General features: G+C 40.2%; 1 protein-coding gene across 1 annotated transcript in view; it reads left to right on the top strand.

The window, feature by feature from the left end:
- The first annotated feature begins 3 nt into the window (after window positions 1–3).
- The window catches only part of LOC142021380 (cyclin-dependent kinase-like 3), a 75285-nt gene continuing 57735 nt past the window's right edge, over window positions 4–17553 (top strand). Inside the window, exons 1-7 of the mRNA XM_075010098.1 lie at window positions 4–50; window positions 2053–2238; window positions 6341–6535; window positions 7213–7391; window positions 8393–8505; window positions 10766–10905; window positions 15454–15542. Coding sequence (XP_074866199.1) covers window positions 2074–2238; window positions 6341–6535; window positions 7213–7391; window positions 8393–8505; window positions 10766–10905; window positions 15454–15542 — 881 coding nt within the window. The 5' untranslated portion in view covers window positions 4–50; window positions 2053–2073. The remainder of the gene's footprint in view (window positions 51–2052; window positions 2239–6340; window positions 6536–7212; window positions 7392–8392; window positions 8506–10765; window positions 10906–15453; window positions 15543–17553) is intronic.

Genomic DNA, 17553 nt, shown 5'->3' with positions numbered 1-17553 from the left:
CCCGCGGGAACAGACGGGCCCAGCATGGGAAGCGGGCACGAGCCGGTCAGGTTAGCTCAGAGGAGTTGGGCTGTGGAAAGCCGCTGGGCTAGCAGGGGAGCCGGACGCCTCAGGTGGTGGCGGCAGGTGGGGGGGAGGTTGCCATGGATGGATGGATGGATGGATGGAAGGAAGGAAGGAAGGCTCTGGTAGCCAGGGCATTGAACTGGGTGGGTAACTAGGGCTGGGGGAAGGGGCTGGTGGTAGACCGGAGGTTGAATTGGATGGGTAACCGGTAGTGGGACTAGAAGCTGTGCGAGGCCGGGGGCGGGAGGCAGGGCGGCAGAATGTGACTTCCCTGGACTGGTAGGTGAGCCTGGGGGAAGAATGTTCTGGGTGGGGGCTTGGGCTGGTCCAGGCATTAGGTGATGTTGTCAGGGAGGGTGGGAGGAGACCGGGGGGTTGTTGCTTTTGAGAATCAGGAGTAAGGATTCAAGTGATGATTTTTTCCATGCTCTCTCTGGGATTCTGGAGGTATCCGTCATTCAGTCAGGACCCTACCCAGGCATGTAATAAACTTGGCAATATGTAGAATGTTAATATTCTCTCTGCATTTATAGTGGTATTGATTGGGAAAAAGGGAGGGTTTGGACTCCTGAGAAATCATGCCACTCCTCCTCCTGCACACTCTCCTGTGGTATCAGAGGGGTAGCCGTGTTAGTCTGGATCTGTAGCAGCAACGAAGGGTCCTGTGGCACCTTATAGACTAACAGAAAAGTTTAGCGCATGAGCTTTCGTGAGTTAACTGAAGTTAGCATCTGAAGAAGTGAGTTAACTCACGAAAGCTCATGCGCTAAACTTTTCTGTTAGTCTATAAGGTGCCACAGGACTCTCCTGTGGTTGAAGCTCAATATAAATTCCTAAACACTTAGATCAGGGTTTCAGGGAGGAATTCATTTTCTTTTTCAGGCATTCTTGGGGTGGGTGGTTCCTGGGAAGAGTTTCAGGTGAGACACCCATGTGACGGACTCTGGGCAGAGACCCATAGGGTAGCTAAGGTCTGTGTGAATTCTCAAGAAGCACCTGCCAGCCATAACATGATGTAGGTTATTTCTTAAACATCCCCAGATCACAGAGTTTGAGAGTGAATCATAGTGTTATTCTGGCTTGCTTTGACCACACCCCAATAAACAAAGTGAATTTGGTCAGTGAGGGGGCTGTGATTTTTTCTTATTCTTATGCCCCTTTCTCATGTAGGTAACAGCAAATTTTGTCTGTTCATGTAATCAGTGGTGCAAACTATGTAGAGGTCAAGTTTTGCTTGCCCTGGTTAAACTCTCTATTTCTTGTAATAGTTGTTCAAAAAGTTAACCCTATCTTATGCACCTATAATATGAAGAAAGATAAACTTTTTTATAACTAAATCTGGTACATAAATTTAGCATGAAGTATTGCTAATTTAAAATTTTGTAGAGATATTCAGGAATTCCAAACAAAGACGATAAAGGACAGCCTGCTTTCTAAACTAAAGAGTTTCCACTGAACTGATTTTGGACCGTTTTCCAAATGTTGTAGTGAACCTTCTAAAATAAATTAAATCGGACTTTATTTAGGTTGTTCAAAAGTCTTCTTGTCATTTTTTGGCTTATCTTTACCTTATTTAGAATTATGTCATGATATGAATATTATCACACTAGCTTTTGCAGAAACAATACTGTTTCATCGTTTGTTTCTTTAATTTTAATTATTTAAATACAGAAATTGTTTCAAATAAAATGTTATTTAAGAAATTTCTACATATTGTGTATGAGTCCAATCCTGCAGTTCATCCATGGTTAAAGTGCTAATGTTCTTTTGAGAAAGGACAAGAAAATAAGGCCCTATGAGACTATTACGGTTGTTAATGGCATAAATTTCACACGTTTCTAGAACCAAATATTTAATATGTACAATTGAGTTATTGCTGTCTGTAGGATGAATGTACCTTGCTAGTGTTTTCTTCAAATACATGTTTAAGAAAACTAAACAGTGTTTGCCTCAAGATAATTTTTAACATTTTCTCTTTCTATGAAGAAATAAAAATCAGATTGGAAGATGGAGATGTACGAGACCCTTGGCAAAGTGGGAGAGGGGAGTTATGGAACAGTAATGAAGTGCAAACACAAGGAAACAGGACACATAGTAGCCATTAAGATATTTTATGAGAAACCAGAAAAATCTGTCAACAAAATTGCTATGAGAGAAATAAAGTTTCTAAAGGTTTGCCTCTTTTGCCTTAATCATTTTTTAAATCAAGAGGGAAAGTGTTTGGAAATCAAATTTGCAAATACCTATCATTCAGGGGCTATTATTAAACACACAAAATATATCAAGAAAGTGCATGTTTGCCTGATTTGTTTTATTGCCAAACTTTTTGAAAAATAAAGTGAATTCAAATAATGATAAAACTTGTTGCTTAGGTTTTACAAGAAACTTGATAAATAGAACAATGGTTATTTAACATATTAACCTCATTCACCTGAATCTGAATTTTGATGGGGTTTTAACTTGGCAGTTATGCAAACCATTAATCCAATACGTAGTCCAATAGACGTCTGCGCTTGCCGAAGTTCTGCTGATGTCAGTTTTTGATGCATTGATATATGTGTAATTTCTTTACTTTTTGTCACCCCCACCCAAATTATGTCTTAGTAAGGTACAATACATGGCAGCTTTGCTGAAAAGTCTGAACTGTATGAGAAAGATTACATTAACCTGTTACTACCAATTTGCATATATAGTTGAGTTACAAAATCAAAACCTTCCTCATTTTTAATATTGCATTAGAAGTCATGGGCTGTGTCTACACTACCTCCCTTCTTGGAAGGGAGGATGATAAGTAGGGTGTTGGGAGTTTATTAATGAAGTGCTGTGGTGCATATGCACCACTTCATTAAGCAAATTCCACCCCCGTGGCAACTTTGAAGTGTTAAACTTTGAAGTGCCAGCTCGTGTCTAGCTGCAGTTAACCCGGTGGTACTTCGAAGTGCTTGGGCAAAATTTTGAGGAATAACCCCCAGGCACTTCGAAGTACCCACAGGTTAGACGTGGCTAGATGCGAGCCAGCACTTAGAATTTTAACATAAGAATGGCCATACTGGGTCAGACCAAAGGTCCATCCAGCCCAGTAGCCTGTCTGCCGACAGTGGCCAGTACCAGGTGCCCCAGAGGGGGTGGACTGAAGACAATGATCAAGCGATTTGTCTCCTGCCAGCCATCTCTAGCCTCTGACAATCAGAGGCCAGGGACACCATTCCTACCCTTGGCTAATAGCCTTTTATGGACCTAACCTTCATGAATTTATCTAGCTCTTTCTTAAATTCTGTTCTAGTCCTAGCCTTCACAGTCTCCTCTGGCAAGGAGTTCTACAGGTTAACTGTGCACTGAGTGAAAAAGACCTTTCTGTTATTAGTTTTAAACCTGCTACCCATTAATTTCATTTGGTGTCCTCTAGTTCTTGTATTAAGGGCACAAATAAATAACTTCTCCTTATTCACCCTCCACACCTGTCATAATTTTATATACCTCTATCATGTCCCTCCTCAGTCCCGTCTTTTCTAAACTGAAAAGTCCTAATCTTTTTAGCCTCTCCTCATATGGGACCTGTTCCAAGCCCCTAATAATTTTAGTTGCCCTTTTCTAAACCTTTTCCAGTGCCAGGATGTCTTTTTTTAGGTGAGGAGACCACATCTGTACACAGTTTTCAAGATGTGGGCATACCATAGATTTAAACAGGGGCAGTAAGACACTCCTTGTCTTATTTTCTATCCCTTTTTTAATAATATGTAACATCCTATTTGTCTTTTTGACTGTCTCTGCACACTGCATGGATGTTTTCAAGGAACTATCCACAATAACTCCAAGATCTCTTTCCTGATTAATTATAGCTAAATTAGCCCGCATCATATTGTAAATATAGTTGGGGTTATTTTTTCCAATGTGCATTACTTTACACTGTCCACATTAAATTTCATTTGCCATTTTGTTGCCCAGTCACTCAGTTTGGTGAGATCTTTTTGAAATTTTTCACAGTCTGCCTTTGTCTTGACTATCTTGAACAGTTTAGTGTCGTCTGCAAACTTTGCCAGCTCACTGCTCACTGCTCACCCACTTCTCAAGATCATTTATAAATAAATTGAACAGGATTGGTCCTAGGACTGATCCTTGGGGGACACCACTAGTTACCCCTCTCCATTCAGAATATTTACCATTTATGCGTACCCTTTGTTTCCTGTCTTTTAACCAGTTCTCAATCCATGAAAGGACCTTCCCTCTTATCCCATGACAACTTAATTTACATAAGAGCCTTTGATGAGGTATGTTGTAACAGGCTTTCTGGAAATCTAAGTATACTATATTCACTGGATCTCCCTGTCTGCATGTTTGTTAACCCCTTCAAATAACTCTAACAGATTTGTAAGACATGATTTCCCTCTGCAGAAACCATGTTGATTTTTGCCTATCAAATTACATTCTTCTATGTGCCTGACAATTTTATTCTTTACTATTGTTTCAACTAATTTGCCCAGAACTGAGGTTAGACTTACCAGTCTGTAATTTCCAGGGTCACTTCTAGAGCCCTTTTTAAATATTGGTGTCACATTAGCGATCTTCCATCATTCGGTGCGGAAGCTGATCCAAAGGAAATGTTACAAACTAGTGTTAATAGTTCTGCAATTTCCCATTTGAGTTCTTTCAGAACCCTTGGATGAGTGCCATCCGGTCCCAGTAACTTGTTAACATTAAGTTTATTTATTTGTTCCAAAACAACTCTAATGACACTTCAATCTGGGTCAGTTCCCCAGTTTCATTTTCCACAAAAAATGGTGCAGGTTTGGGAGTCTCGAAGTTGCTGTGGGAGGGTGGGAATTGCTTAATGAAGTGCTGCATATGCACCTCAGCACTTCATTAATAAACTCCCATCACCCTACTTACCATCCTCCCTTCGAAGTAGGGAAGTAGTGTAGACAAGCCCATGGATTCCCATGCTTGAGTCTGTCATGGATTTACCATTTGTCTTCAGGAAATTCATGTGGATTGTCTTTGGGACTAGTGCAACAGCTGCATCAGGCAACTGGGTAGCAAAAGTGGCTGTAATGTCAAGGTGGTGTTTTGTTTTTTTTTGTGACCTTTCAGTCCAACTCCAGGTTTGCAGATCTGAGTTGTGCCTGGAGGCCCCTAGGAGGCCCATTCTGGGAAGCTTCTGACCAGGATACAGCTGTACCCAGATGATACCACTTTCCCCAGGTCCTTTCTCCAGTACATTTCCTTTACCATCACAAGGGATGTGATGTAGTCATTATCCTGGTTCTGTGCCACCTAGGAACAAAGGAGGAATCTCTGACTTCCCTCCCAGAGATTTCCCAGCATCTTTTTTTTCTGGGGTCAGTTAAGGGGTTTCCTACTCCCCTACCTAGCCTGAACCCTCATGAGAGGCCAAAGCAGTGCATGTGGAGAATCCTGTGAAAAAAGTTAACACTGATACAGTGTGTTTTTGTATTAGAGATGATTTGGGGCAGATTCCTGTTTCAACTGGCTTGCCCTCTTCTCTCAGCCAACTCAGCAAGTTCAAAACCTTAGATTTAAATTCATTGTTCACAGTTGAATGACTGGATCGTGAAGTCTGACTCCCAACACTAATCCCACTCATTGCCCTCACAGGACATTTACCTTTTTCATTTGATTCTTATCAAATTTTAGTTAAGATTTGGCAAAATATAATATACTAGAGTCTATGCTAAGGGCCTGATCCTTCAACTTGCACAGAAATCAATTGGTATAAAGGCTCTAGCTTTAAATCTAAACTAATTACCACATGCCTTAGTAATATTAATCAGACTCAATGCCTCTATATCTGAGAAGGTAGCCCAAAATTATTCAAGATCATTTTTCTTACCTTCTACTCAGTCAAATAAGTTATGTTATTCCTCGCTTACACCCCTGTAACTGACAACAGTTTTGAGCTCAGACATTGCACGGGGCGGGAGTTTTAGCTTTTGTAGCACAGAAGAAACTGATTTTCTGGGGCCTTTGCAGCATAGATATTTTTCTTAATTAGGTTTGTCAACAAAGTTTTAATAACTCACTAAAATATATTATTTCAGATTCAGATTAGTTTTGGCAAAATAGCTGAAGAGCACTGTTTTAAATATTGGGGGTGGGCTGGAGTAGGCGGAATAAGAAATGTTGAATATTTGCAAAAGGATGAGAATCTTTCATGTCTACCTTTGCAAAAAAATCTTAGTCAAGGAGAAAAACTATCTTAATTGAAATACCTCCCAAAAAGCTACAGTAGAATGTTTTTATTTTCTCTCACCAACAGCAATTTCGTCATGAAAATCTCGTCAACTTGATTGAAGTATTTAGACAGAAAAAGAAAATTCATTTGGTGTTTGAATTTATTGATCATACAGTTTTAGATGAGCTACATCTTTACTCTCACGGACTAGATAGTAAAAGACTTAGAAGATACCTTTTCCAGATCCTTCGAGCAATTGAGTATCTCCACAGCAACAATGTAAGTGTTTTGTAGAGGCTACAAATAAGGCTAAAAAGAAGTGGTGTTATTTTTCCTGATTTTATATAGTACTTTGTCTTCCAGAGTTTGAAAATGTTAACTCCTTATTAAAAGAAATTCCAGTTTCATTATAACTTAAATGCCACCAACTGAACTTTAATTTTTAGAATTGAAATACTTGTGCAGTAAAAGATGAAATACATAAAATAATTAGGTACTGTAATTTGAAAGGGTGGCATTTGTCCACATTGTTTGGGTCCCGATCTGATCTTTGGTTTTGAAATGTTTGGGGTTTGGTTATGGTTCTTGTCCATTTCTGACTATTATTGCTTTCTTACTAACCTACTGCACCATTGTATCTTGCTGTTTCAGATTTTCAGGGCAGTTTACTTACCTCATATTGGTTTCTACCTCCAGCTCTATTTGTCTTTTTTGTGGTTTCTTCCCTGGCCTTCAGAATGCTTGTTTTGTTTTTTTCTTTATTTTGAGGCATGGGTTAGAGTACATTGTCAGTTCTCTTTTTTCCTAGCCTCCATGCTTCAGGCTGTTGCCATTTTTAGCAGTAAAAGCCAACAATCTACACCCTCTGCTGACAAATTTGAGAATTTAGGGCATTGTACTTATTGTGAGTGGCAAAATTTGTGTATTTTTTCAGTACATGCTCTCCTTTTATCCAGGTCATACATCGTGATATCAAACCTGAGAATATCTTAGTATCACAGATGGGAATTACTAAACTATGTGATTTTGGTTTTGCTCGGACATTAGCTGCCCCTGGTGATGTTTATACAGATTACGTGGCCACACGATGGTACAGAGCTCCAGAACTGGTATTAAAAGACACCACATATGGGAAGTATGTACTTTTATTTACATACCTTATTATTACATTGGCATGGAGCAGCATTGTAAGAACTTATACTTTTTGGTGCGATATAGTAGTGTTGACCAAAAGCCAGAAATTAATTTACTTCTGAGTAAAACAATATTCTTATAAAATCATGTTAAACTGACAAAATGATTAAAAATCACTTTGACAAATCAAATCTCTAGTGCCTGGAAATAGGAGAGAAACCTTAGATGAGCTTTTTCACATGTTTTAAAGGCTCTTGCTTTGTTAGTGGACTGTAAAATAATACCAAAATCCGTTCCCAATACCCAACAAAACATCCACGTGTATGGACTCACTTATTTGCATTTCGGGCTTGATCTTGTACTGACTGAAGTTAATATCAAAGCTTTTACTCTCTTCAATGGTGCACAGTCTACTATTAAATAGAAAACTCTAATCTTGTAAAACATGCAGATTTTCAAAAATTGTTATATAGTTCCTAGACAGATGGTAATCTTTGTGAGAGTTACTACACCAAGAACATCATTAATCAGATTATGGGTATTGTCTGAGTCTCAAAAAGAGGATTAAGAGAAATGAAATGAAACAAGATACAGAAATATTTGGAAATTTAATATGAATATGGTAATTGAAGTTCTGCTGATTATGGTTTTGGAGAATTATATGCCAAATTTACTCATAATATATCCTAATGCTACTACACAAGTTTAAAGATGTCTTATAGTTTTGTAGCTATATTTATTATAGGTCTTCATATACAGTTACACAAACTAAAGGAATTTTGCAGCTAAATGATGCAATATTATTTTGAAATTAATTATGAAGCTATTTTAAAGTGTTGATAATTATATTTTATCCTGCTGTATTTTCAAATATTCTGTTATTTTAGAGATATTTTAATTCTTTTAGAAATCTTCTTTTTCATTATATACTCTCTTTAAATATGCCTTATATTAGCATCGTTTTCTGTTTTGTTGAGCAATTTATTCATTTCCTGATCTTAGACCTGTGGACATCTGGGCTTTAGGTTGCATGATCATTGAGATGGCCACTGGAAATCCTTTTCTACCCAGCAGCTCTGACCTAGACCTACTCCATAAAATTGTCACAAAAGTAGGTGAGTATTGCTGATGTCTAATTCAGACAATATTTAGGAAAAACATTGAGATGTTATATCCATTTGATTTATGATTCTATAAATCATAAAATGTTGGGTGGAAGGGATCTTGAGAAGTCATCAACAAGTAAACCTTCTAGACAAGGGGTCAGCAACCTTTCTGAGGCGGAGAGCTGAAATTTGACCTTTTGACTTCTATGTACAGGTCGAGTGCTGATGATACTTTTTAAAGTCACTAGTAGTCCTATTTACAACAGTTTAATTAATAAATGAATTAGGATGCAGAGCTTTACTGTTAGGTGGTGGTTGGTAGTATTAGGTGGTCTTGTCTTAATTCACAGGCAGCATGGCTTTGAGCAAGCTCCCAGCTGCATGGGGAAGGAGAGGTGGAACTGAACTCCTGCCTCATCTGCTGATGAAAATCGGTGCAAATGGCACTCTTGGCACCTGTGCCAGGGGTTGCTGACCCCTGTTGTAGACCACTCCTGACAGGTATTTTTTACAGCCTGTTCTTAAAAACCTCCAGTGAGGGGGATTCCACAACCTTAACTACTCTTATACTTAGAAGGTTTTACCTTGCTGCAGATTAAGCACATTAAATTTTGTTTTACTTTCAGTGGACATGAAGAGCAATTGATTGCTGGCTTCTGTATAACAGGCCTTAATGTATTTGAGGACTGTTATCAGGTCCCCCCCCAGTCTTCTTTTCTCAAAATTAAACAAGCCCACTTTTTAAAAACCCATCCTCACAAGTGAGGTTTTCTGAAGATTTTATAATTTTTCTGCTCTTCTCTGGACTATTTCTAGTTTGTTCAGATCTTTGTTAAAGCATGGCTCCTGGAAATGGACTCTGTATTCCACTTTAGGCCTCACCAGTGCCAAGTAGAGCAGGACAATTACCTCCCATGTCTTACATACAACACTTTTGATAATACACTATGGAATATTTTAGTCTTTTTAGCAACTCCATCACATTGGTAATTTATATTCAAATTGTGCTCCACTGTAAAATCCACTTTCTTTTTGGCAGTTTTACTACCTAAGCAGTTAGTCACCATTTTGTAGTCGTAGATCTGATTTTTCCTTTCTAAGTAAACTACTTCACACTTATCTTTATCACCTTTCATCTTGTTGAATTCAGACCAGTTCTCTATTTCTTCAAGGTTGTTTTGAATTCTAATCCTGACCTCCAAAATGATTGCAACCCCTCCCAACTTGGTATAATTTACTCATTTATAAGCATACTCTTCATGATAACATCCAAGTAATTATAAAAATACTGAATATAATTGTCTGCATGACCTTGCTAGATACATCCTCTTATTTGGAAAGAAAAGCATTCATAACTACTCTTTGAGTTTAGTCTTTTTCTCATTTGCACTGAGTTTCAGGCTATGTCTACACTAGCCCAAAACTTTGAAATGGCCATGCAAATGGCCATTTTGAAGATTACTAATTAAACACTGAAATACATATTCAGCGCCTCATTAGCATGTGGGTGGCCACGGCACTTCTAAATTGCCATGGCTCGCTGCTGCGTAGCTCGTCCAGACAGGACTCCTTTTTGAAAGGACCCCGGTAACTTTGAAATCCCCTTATTCCTATCAGCAGTTAGGAATAAGGAGATTTCGAAGTTAGCAAGGTCCTTTTGAAAAGCAGCCCCGTCTGGATGAGCCATGCGTCAATTTCAAAGTGCTGCGGCTGCCCACATGCTAATGAGGCGCTGAATATGTATTTCAGCACTTCATGAGTAATCTTCAAAATGGCCTCAGACTTTTAGCAACAGAAGTCCTATTTATTTTATCCTCTGAACACTCTGAAAATATAGGAAGGAGAATTCTAATTGTAAAGATGAATAAAGATAATTTTATAGTCAATATCCTTATTCATGCTGCTATAGTAATTTGTTCTGATTATACAGATTGCCAGGATGGGAGTAAAGACATAATCTGCAGAGTTATGCATGTGTAAACTACTTTGTGCATCAAATTGAAATATAATCTGTAGTGCTGAACCTTTCTCTACTGGAGGGATCTACTTTTTATGTAGCTTTCCTCTTTGGAAGGAAAGTATGGAGGGAAATATAGCATGCTAGCATTGCTGGTGAATGGTTTCAGATTTACTATGGAGACTAATGGTGTTTTTGTTGAGAGATTTTAAATTAATTTTAGCCATCCATATATACTCAATTATGTGTATTTTAAACAAAGTGATTTACTGGCTGCTCACAATGAATTTTGAAAACTATATTTTCTTTCAGGAAATTTGACACCTCATCTTCAGAGTATTTTTGTAAGGAGCCCAATTTTTTCAGGTGTGGTCCTTCCAGAAGTTCAGCATCCTAAAAATGCAAGGAAAAAGTATCCCAGGCTTTGTGCATTACTGGCAGATATAGTTCATGTATGTTAGAAGAGGTCTGAGTATCATATTTGCTGATGATTATTATTTGTAGCTGTAATATCATGTACAGGCCAAAGTTTCTTCCAGAAAAGCCTTCATCCATGTTGGCCTTTTTAGAGCAGGTGTTGAAAATCAGTGGGATTTATGCTCTGAAGTCACTAGTTGATCTAGAAGACTCAAACCAGTGCTATAAATGTACGTCATTTTAATTACTATATCAGAAGGGTAGCCATGTTAGTCTGTATCTGCAAAAGCAATGAGAAGTTTTTGGAGCATATGCTTTCGTGGGCAAAGACCCACTTTGTCAGATGCATGTCGTGACATCTGATGAAGTGGGTCTTTGACCATGAAGCTTAAGCTCCAAAAAAGCTGTTAGTCTATAAGGTACCACAGGACTGCTCATTGTTGATGACTATTGTGACACCAGCAGACCCAGATTGCTGGCCCAAGGGATTAAACCTGTGACCAGAGGGACTGAAGCCCTGTGCTCTACCACACGAGCTATAGGCCAGCTGGCTTTTAGCAAGGGCTGTAAAGCAGAGACTTCACTCATTGTGGTACATGGTCTCACTGCCTCTCGGTTACATTATGTTCACTATTATACAACTGCAGAGAGCAATAGTGAAAAAATGAATACATTTAGTTGGAAAATAGCAGTTCTTTCTTTGCCATTGGAAAATGCTGCTGTTTTCAGGAAAATTAAGAATCTCATTTATTCAGTGAAAGGATGATAAGTCAGTTTTTATAGAAGTGGATGAATTATAGCACTCACAAAAGGAATGATTACACAAACTTAACTGAGTACTGTGTGGCAGGATTATTCAATTCTTCTCTTGTCCACACCCTAAAGAATTCCAATACAAAGTCTATTTTGAGAAAAAATTGCCAATTTTGGTGGATTTGTGATACTGATATAGTAGGTAGTGACCACCAAACTCATTTTATTTTGGAGTAAGGAAACTTTGAAGTTTGGCGCGTACTTCGAAGCACCTGCAGCTACACTGCCTGTCAGCATTTTGAAGTTAGCAACTTCAAAGTTCCCGCAGTGGCCATGATGCTAATGAAGTGTTGCATATGCATCGTGGCACCTCATTAACTTCCTCCGATCAGGCTGATTAGCATGCCACCTTTGAAGGAGGGGGCTAGTGTAGACAAGGCCAGTGTGTTCTTACAAAGGCAGTATATAGGAATATTGTCAAATGGACCCATTTCAGAATATCTCTATGGGGTTCAAAGGTATTATATCTGCCAAGACATCTAGAGACAATGTCAAGTAAGTGGTGAAGCAGAGGTTGTGGTCATGGTAAAGCTATGAAAAATGTTTAGATTGATAACCTTGTTCTGAAATGCTTCCCACTCCATGCTTGGGCAGCAAGATAGAAGAAGCTTCAGTCTCTCAGTGCATATATGAAAATAAGCTGTAAAGGAGAGGGATTTACATTTACTGGGCAACTAGAACTGCTGAGGAAGATAGACCCATATAGAAATGATGGGCTTCACTATGACCTAAAAGCTGGCAAAGGAAGCTACCACTCTTTTGGTATATTATTAAAATGAGGATCTGGGAGAAAACTAATAGGTGCCAAGGAGCACCTGGTTGTACAAAGACATCTGGAAAACATCAAAGGATGCCAGTAATAAAAAGGTAACTGCATCCCACTGAGATAGAACATACATTCATGATGAGACTACTTAGGCATTTCTAGAATAGCAACAAGGTGTCAGAGTAAGGAGTTATGAACAAAGGCACACAACCAAAATGAAATGGAAGGGCCAGATGCTTGGCCAATTTGGCTTCCTTGATAACAGGAAAACTGCCCAAAAGAGAATGCAGAGGTGCCACTCAGGTGGGAAAGTATTGGAGGGGTAGCTGTGTTAGTCTGGATCTGTAACAGCGACAAAGGGTCCTGTGGCACCTTACAGACTAACAGAAAAGTTTTGAGCATGAGCTTTCGTGAGCACAGACTCACTTCATCAGATGCTCGTCTTGGAAATCTGCAGGGACAGGTATAAATAAGCCAGAGCAAGGGTGGGGATAACAAGGTTAGCTCAGTCACCAAGGGTGAGGCTTACTACCAGCAGTTGATCTGGAGGTGTGAACACCAAGGGAGGGGAAGCTGCTTCTGTATTTAGCCAGCCATTCGCAGTCTTTGTTTAAGCCAGAGCTGAGGGCATTGAATTTGCAGATGAATTGTAGCTCAGAAATTTCTCTTTGGAGTCTGGTCCTGAAATTTCTTTGCTGTAGGATAGCTACTTTTTAAGTCTGCTACTGTGTGGCCTGGGAGATTGAAGTGCTCTCCTACGGGTTTTTGTATATTGCCATTTCAGACCAGTCCTTGCCCACAGACAACCTGCCAACCTGAAGCAAATCCTAACCAGCAACTATACACCGCAGCACAGTCACTCTAACTCAGGGACCCATCCATGCAACAAACCTCGTTGCCAGCTCTGCCCACATATCTACACCAGCAACACCATTACAGGACCTAACCAGATCAGCCACACCATCGTGGGTTCATTCAGCTGCACATCTACCAATATAATTTATGCCATCATGTGCCAGCAATGCCCCTCTGCTATATACATCGGACAAACTGGACAGTCTCTACGTAAAAGAATAAACGCACACAAATCAGACATCAGAAATGGCAATATACAAAAACCTGTAGGAGAGCACGTCAATCTCCCAGGCCACACAGTAGCAGACTTAAAAGTAGCTATCCTACAGCAAAGAAATTTCAGGACCAGACTCCAAAGAGAAATTTCTGAGCTACAATTCATCTGCAAATTCAATGCCCTCAGCTCTGGCTTAAACAAAGACTGCGAATGGCTGGCTAAATACAGAAGCAGCTTCTCCTCCCTTGGTGTTCACACCTCCAGATCAACTGCTGGTAGTAAGCCTCACCCTTGGTGACTGAGCTAACCTTGTTATCCCCACCCTTGCTCTGGCTTATTTATACCTGTCCCTGCAGATTTCCAAGACCAGCATCTGATGAAGTGAGTCTGTGCTCACGAAAGCTCATGCTCAGAACTTTTCTGTTAGTCTATAAGGTGCCACAGGACCCTTCGTTGCTGTTTCAGGTGGGAAAGAATCCCTGGTTGGTGTAAAGTTGCCAAAGCCTGCTCTATGTCACTCTTTGCTCCAGCCTTCCTGGTTGGGGAAAGGAGGGATATGCTGTGCAAATCCTAGGCAGCAGTACAGTCCATTGGGTACCATTGCAGTAAGTATAACTTGGAGTAGCCCTTGACTAACCCTTGGATCAGGAAGGCATAATGATGGCTTATAGCCATCTTCCACCCTGCCAGCTGTGAGCACAATTTGGCTACAGCTATAGATTTGTTCCTTAGTGGTGCTGACAGCCACCATGGGCCGTAGAGCAAGGTGGGAGAAGGGCCACGCTCCATGCCCCGGAAGGGGCAGGGCCAAGAGCAGAAGGGGTAGGACCAAAGCTGTCAGTTTTGCCAAGACTGTGGCATTTCCCCCACTGCCACCCTCATGCTTTCAAAGCCATGCAAAGCCATAGCAGTGCTGCCACTTCAAAGGGGCCTAGAGCTCTGGCCACTGCTGCTGCCAAAGTAGCAGCAGTGGCAGCCAGAACTCTCGGCCCCTTTATAACATCGGGTCTGGGAGCAACTGCCCCCTTTGCCCCCCCCACATCAGTGGGACTGCTGTTCCTAAAATATCTGTACTAACATTAAAAGCTTTAGTAAAAATAATTGAATTAGATTGTGTAGCAGTAGAAGGGAACCTAGACATAACAGGCAATACTGAAACATGGTGCAGTGACAAAAAACAAACAAAATCAATGGAATAATGTTATAAATGACTTTCAGCTGTAGAGCAAGAACAGATTAGAGTGCAGTAAGATAAGTCAGTCAGATAACTTTAGACTATTGAACTGTCATGTCCAACTGGAGAGGACTATGCTATAGAATCTGTATGGATACAAATCTCAGATTGCGGGAGTACAAATAGCCTCAGAAAGTCAGTTAATTGCAAGCTGGTATTATACTATTATCACAGATAGGCCGTGTCTACACTAGCCCCAAACTTCGAAATGGCCATGCAAATGGCCATTTCGAAGTTTACTAATGAAGCGCTGAAATACATATTCAGCGCTTCATTAGCATGCGGGTGGCCGCGGCACTTCGAAATTGACACGCCTCGCCGCCGCACAGCTCGTCCCGACGGGGCTCCTTTTTGAAAGGACCCCACCTACTTCGAAGTCGCCTTATTCCCATCTGCTCATGGGAATAAGGCGACTTCGAAGTAGGCGGGGTCCTTTCGAAAAGGAGCCCCGTCGGGACAAGCCACGTGGCGGCGAGGAGTGTCAATTTCGAAGTGCCGTGGCCGCCCGCATGCTAATGAAGCACTGAATATGCATTTCAGCGCTTCATTAGTAAACTTCGAAATGGCCATTTGCATGGCCATTTCGAAGTTTGGGGCTAGTGTAGACGTAGCCATAGTGTTACACAACATTGCTTTCATTACACTTCATGTATGTGATTAAAAAATCCTTCTAAAATAACCCCACTAACATTTTGCAGGCTTGTTTACAAATGGATCCCATTGATAGGATCTCATCTACCAATCTGCTGCAGCATGACTATTTTACTAGAGATGGATTTATTGAGAAGTAAGTATTTTGTTGGCCACTACAACATCAAACACCCTTGTTTCAGATTCTTTTATAATGTGTATGATTTTTGGAGCAGCTACAGCAAACAAGGAAATACATGATATACAAACATACAAAGGTAATCATTTAGAGCAAATGTATTTTTATGATGCTATAGGACCATTCAATGACTGTTTTATCCCTAGGAACTAAAAGAATTCAACATCCTTATAGGGAGTAGATCATGATGAAAGTTGTGCTTCACTAAGTACTTGCAGCCACTCTGGGTCTAGAGTAGGAGAGGGTACCATTACATCTGTTCTACCTGCCAATGGTAAACTGGAGATGGGAGTAAGAATATGGCTATGTCCCCAAAACTGAACATGATGTTTTAGGAAAAGAACTCTGAAAGATAAATCGACACATCTTAACTGTTATGTCCTCCCAGAAGGCTTTCATACTGGGGTGATTTCATGAATTCTGATCATATCCCTGTCACACTGGTCTGGCTCCTCAGATGTGTTAAGTCAGTCATGACTTTGTTGATTTTAATAGTGTTGTCATGACTTCACACCAACTGGAGGATTCAGTCCTTTGTTTGTCATAAAGAAATCTTTGCTAATTTTAGGTAAGTCACAGAAAGTGAATTTTAATCCCTGTATGAGGTATAATTGAATATTCTTGAGCCCTTTTTATATAACACAAAAACAAGAGACATGTTACTTCTCTGTAATTTTTGTTTGCTTATTTGCACTGTTGGTATATTTTATAAGAGTAAAAATAGCAAATTGAATGGAAGAAATCCTGCTATGCAAAGCAGTGATATAATTACAGAAAATACTGTCAAGAACATGAATAGTAATGTAAGAAGCTACACAGCTAACCAGAAAAACAGTACTGTATAATTAAACATGGGGGTGGCAGTGCTGTCTGCTATTAAGGTTGCCCAACACTTGTCCTGATAAGAGCCGGTTTTCAGTTGCTTATGACGTTGCTAAATGTTAACTGCCTGGGCTGAAATTTTACATGCTATGCATCTACTACTGGCTGATTTTTTCTGAAAAATTTCAGCAAAAATGATTCAGTTGTTTGAGACTAAAACAAAGAAAAATATGTTGTTTTGCCTGTGTCAAAAAATTCAGACAACTTTTGCTTTGAACAGCACAGTCACACCCATGCTTTGAGAACAGGAACTTGAAATTTATCTCAGGGATATATTTTTTCCTATCTCAGTAAACATTCACCCAAGTCTGAGCAGGTTACAAGCCTTTGCAAAATTGCAGTTTATGTGTGCTTGAGAACTTCTTTGACTTTAGTAGCTAAAATCTCCAAAAATTCCATCCTCATGAAGCCTACCTCATCCATTCAGAGCTTCTAGCACTGACCAGACTCTGCATGCTCCACTGCTCCAGACTGCCTGAGCACGTTTACTCTTGCTCAAAGCTCAGGGTAAAATGGGGCCTTCCCTGTAAGGGCTCCCATTTGCTCTTGTCTGAGATGGGCCAGGCACTGGTGCTAAGAGCAGAGAGCCTGTCTCTTCATTGCCTTCAGTGATCCATGTTCTTGTTCCTGGCAGCCAGGCAGCATGGAGGAGGAAGCCATCCTCAAATGCAGTGGGGACAGAAGCGGGACTATGGGGTGCGAAAAAAATAAAGGGCAAGAAGTCTGGTGAGGCTAGAAGAGGAGGGAGAGAAACTGGGACTGGCTGGGCAAGCAAATTGGACTGGTTATTTAGGGAAAGGGAATACTGGGAGAGAGGAAAGTCTGGAGTAGTGGAGGGGAAGGGAGAAAAGGCTGGGCCTGGAAACTGGAGCAGGTTGTGTAGGGACACTGGATAAGGAGATTAAGACTGTATAAGCAATGAAGTAAACTAGGAGTGGCGAGGGGAGTTTGGTACTAAGCAAGCCCAGAAGCAGAAAATAGGACTGGGATGAGAGAAACTTGTGGAAAAAAGATAATGTAATCATGTTATTATAGACTGTATCATAAAACTTATGCACAAGGTATCCAAATTAAGGTTGCCTTAATT

This window comes from Carettochelys insculpta, chromosome 15, assembly GCF_033958435.1.
Source record: "Carettochelys insculpta isolate YL-2023 chromosome 15, ASM3395843v1, whole genome shotgun sequence".
Classification (NCBI taxonomy): domain Eukaryota; kingdom Metazoa; phylum Chordata; order Testudines; family Carettochelyidae; genus Carettochelys; species Carettochelys insculpta.
Note: the sequence above shows the minus strand (reverse complement) of the source record. Positions and strands in the feature narration are given on the sequence as shown.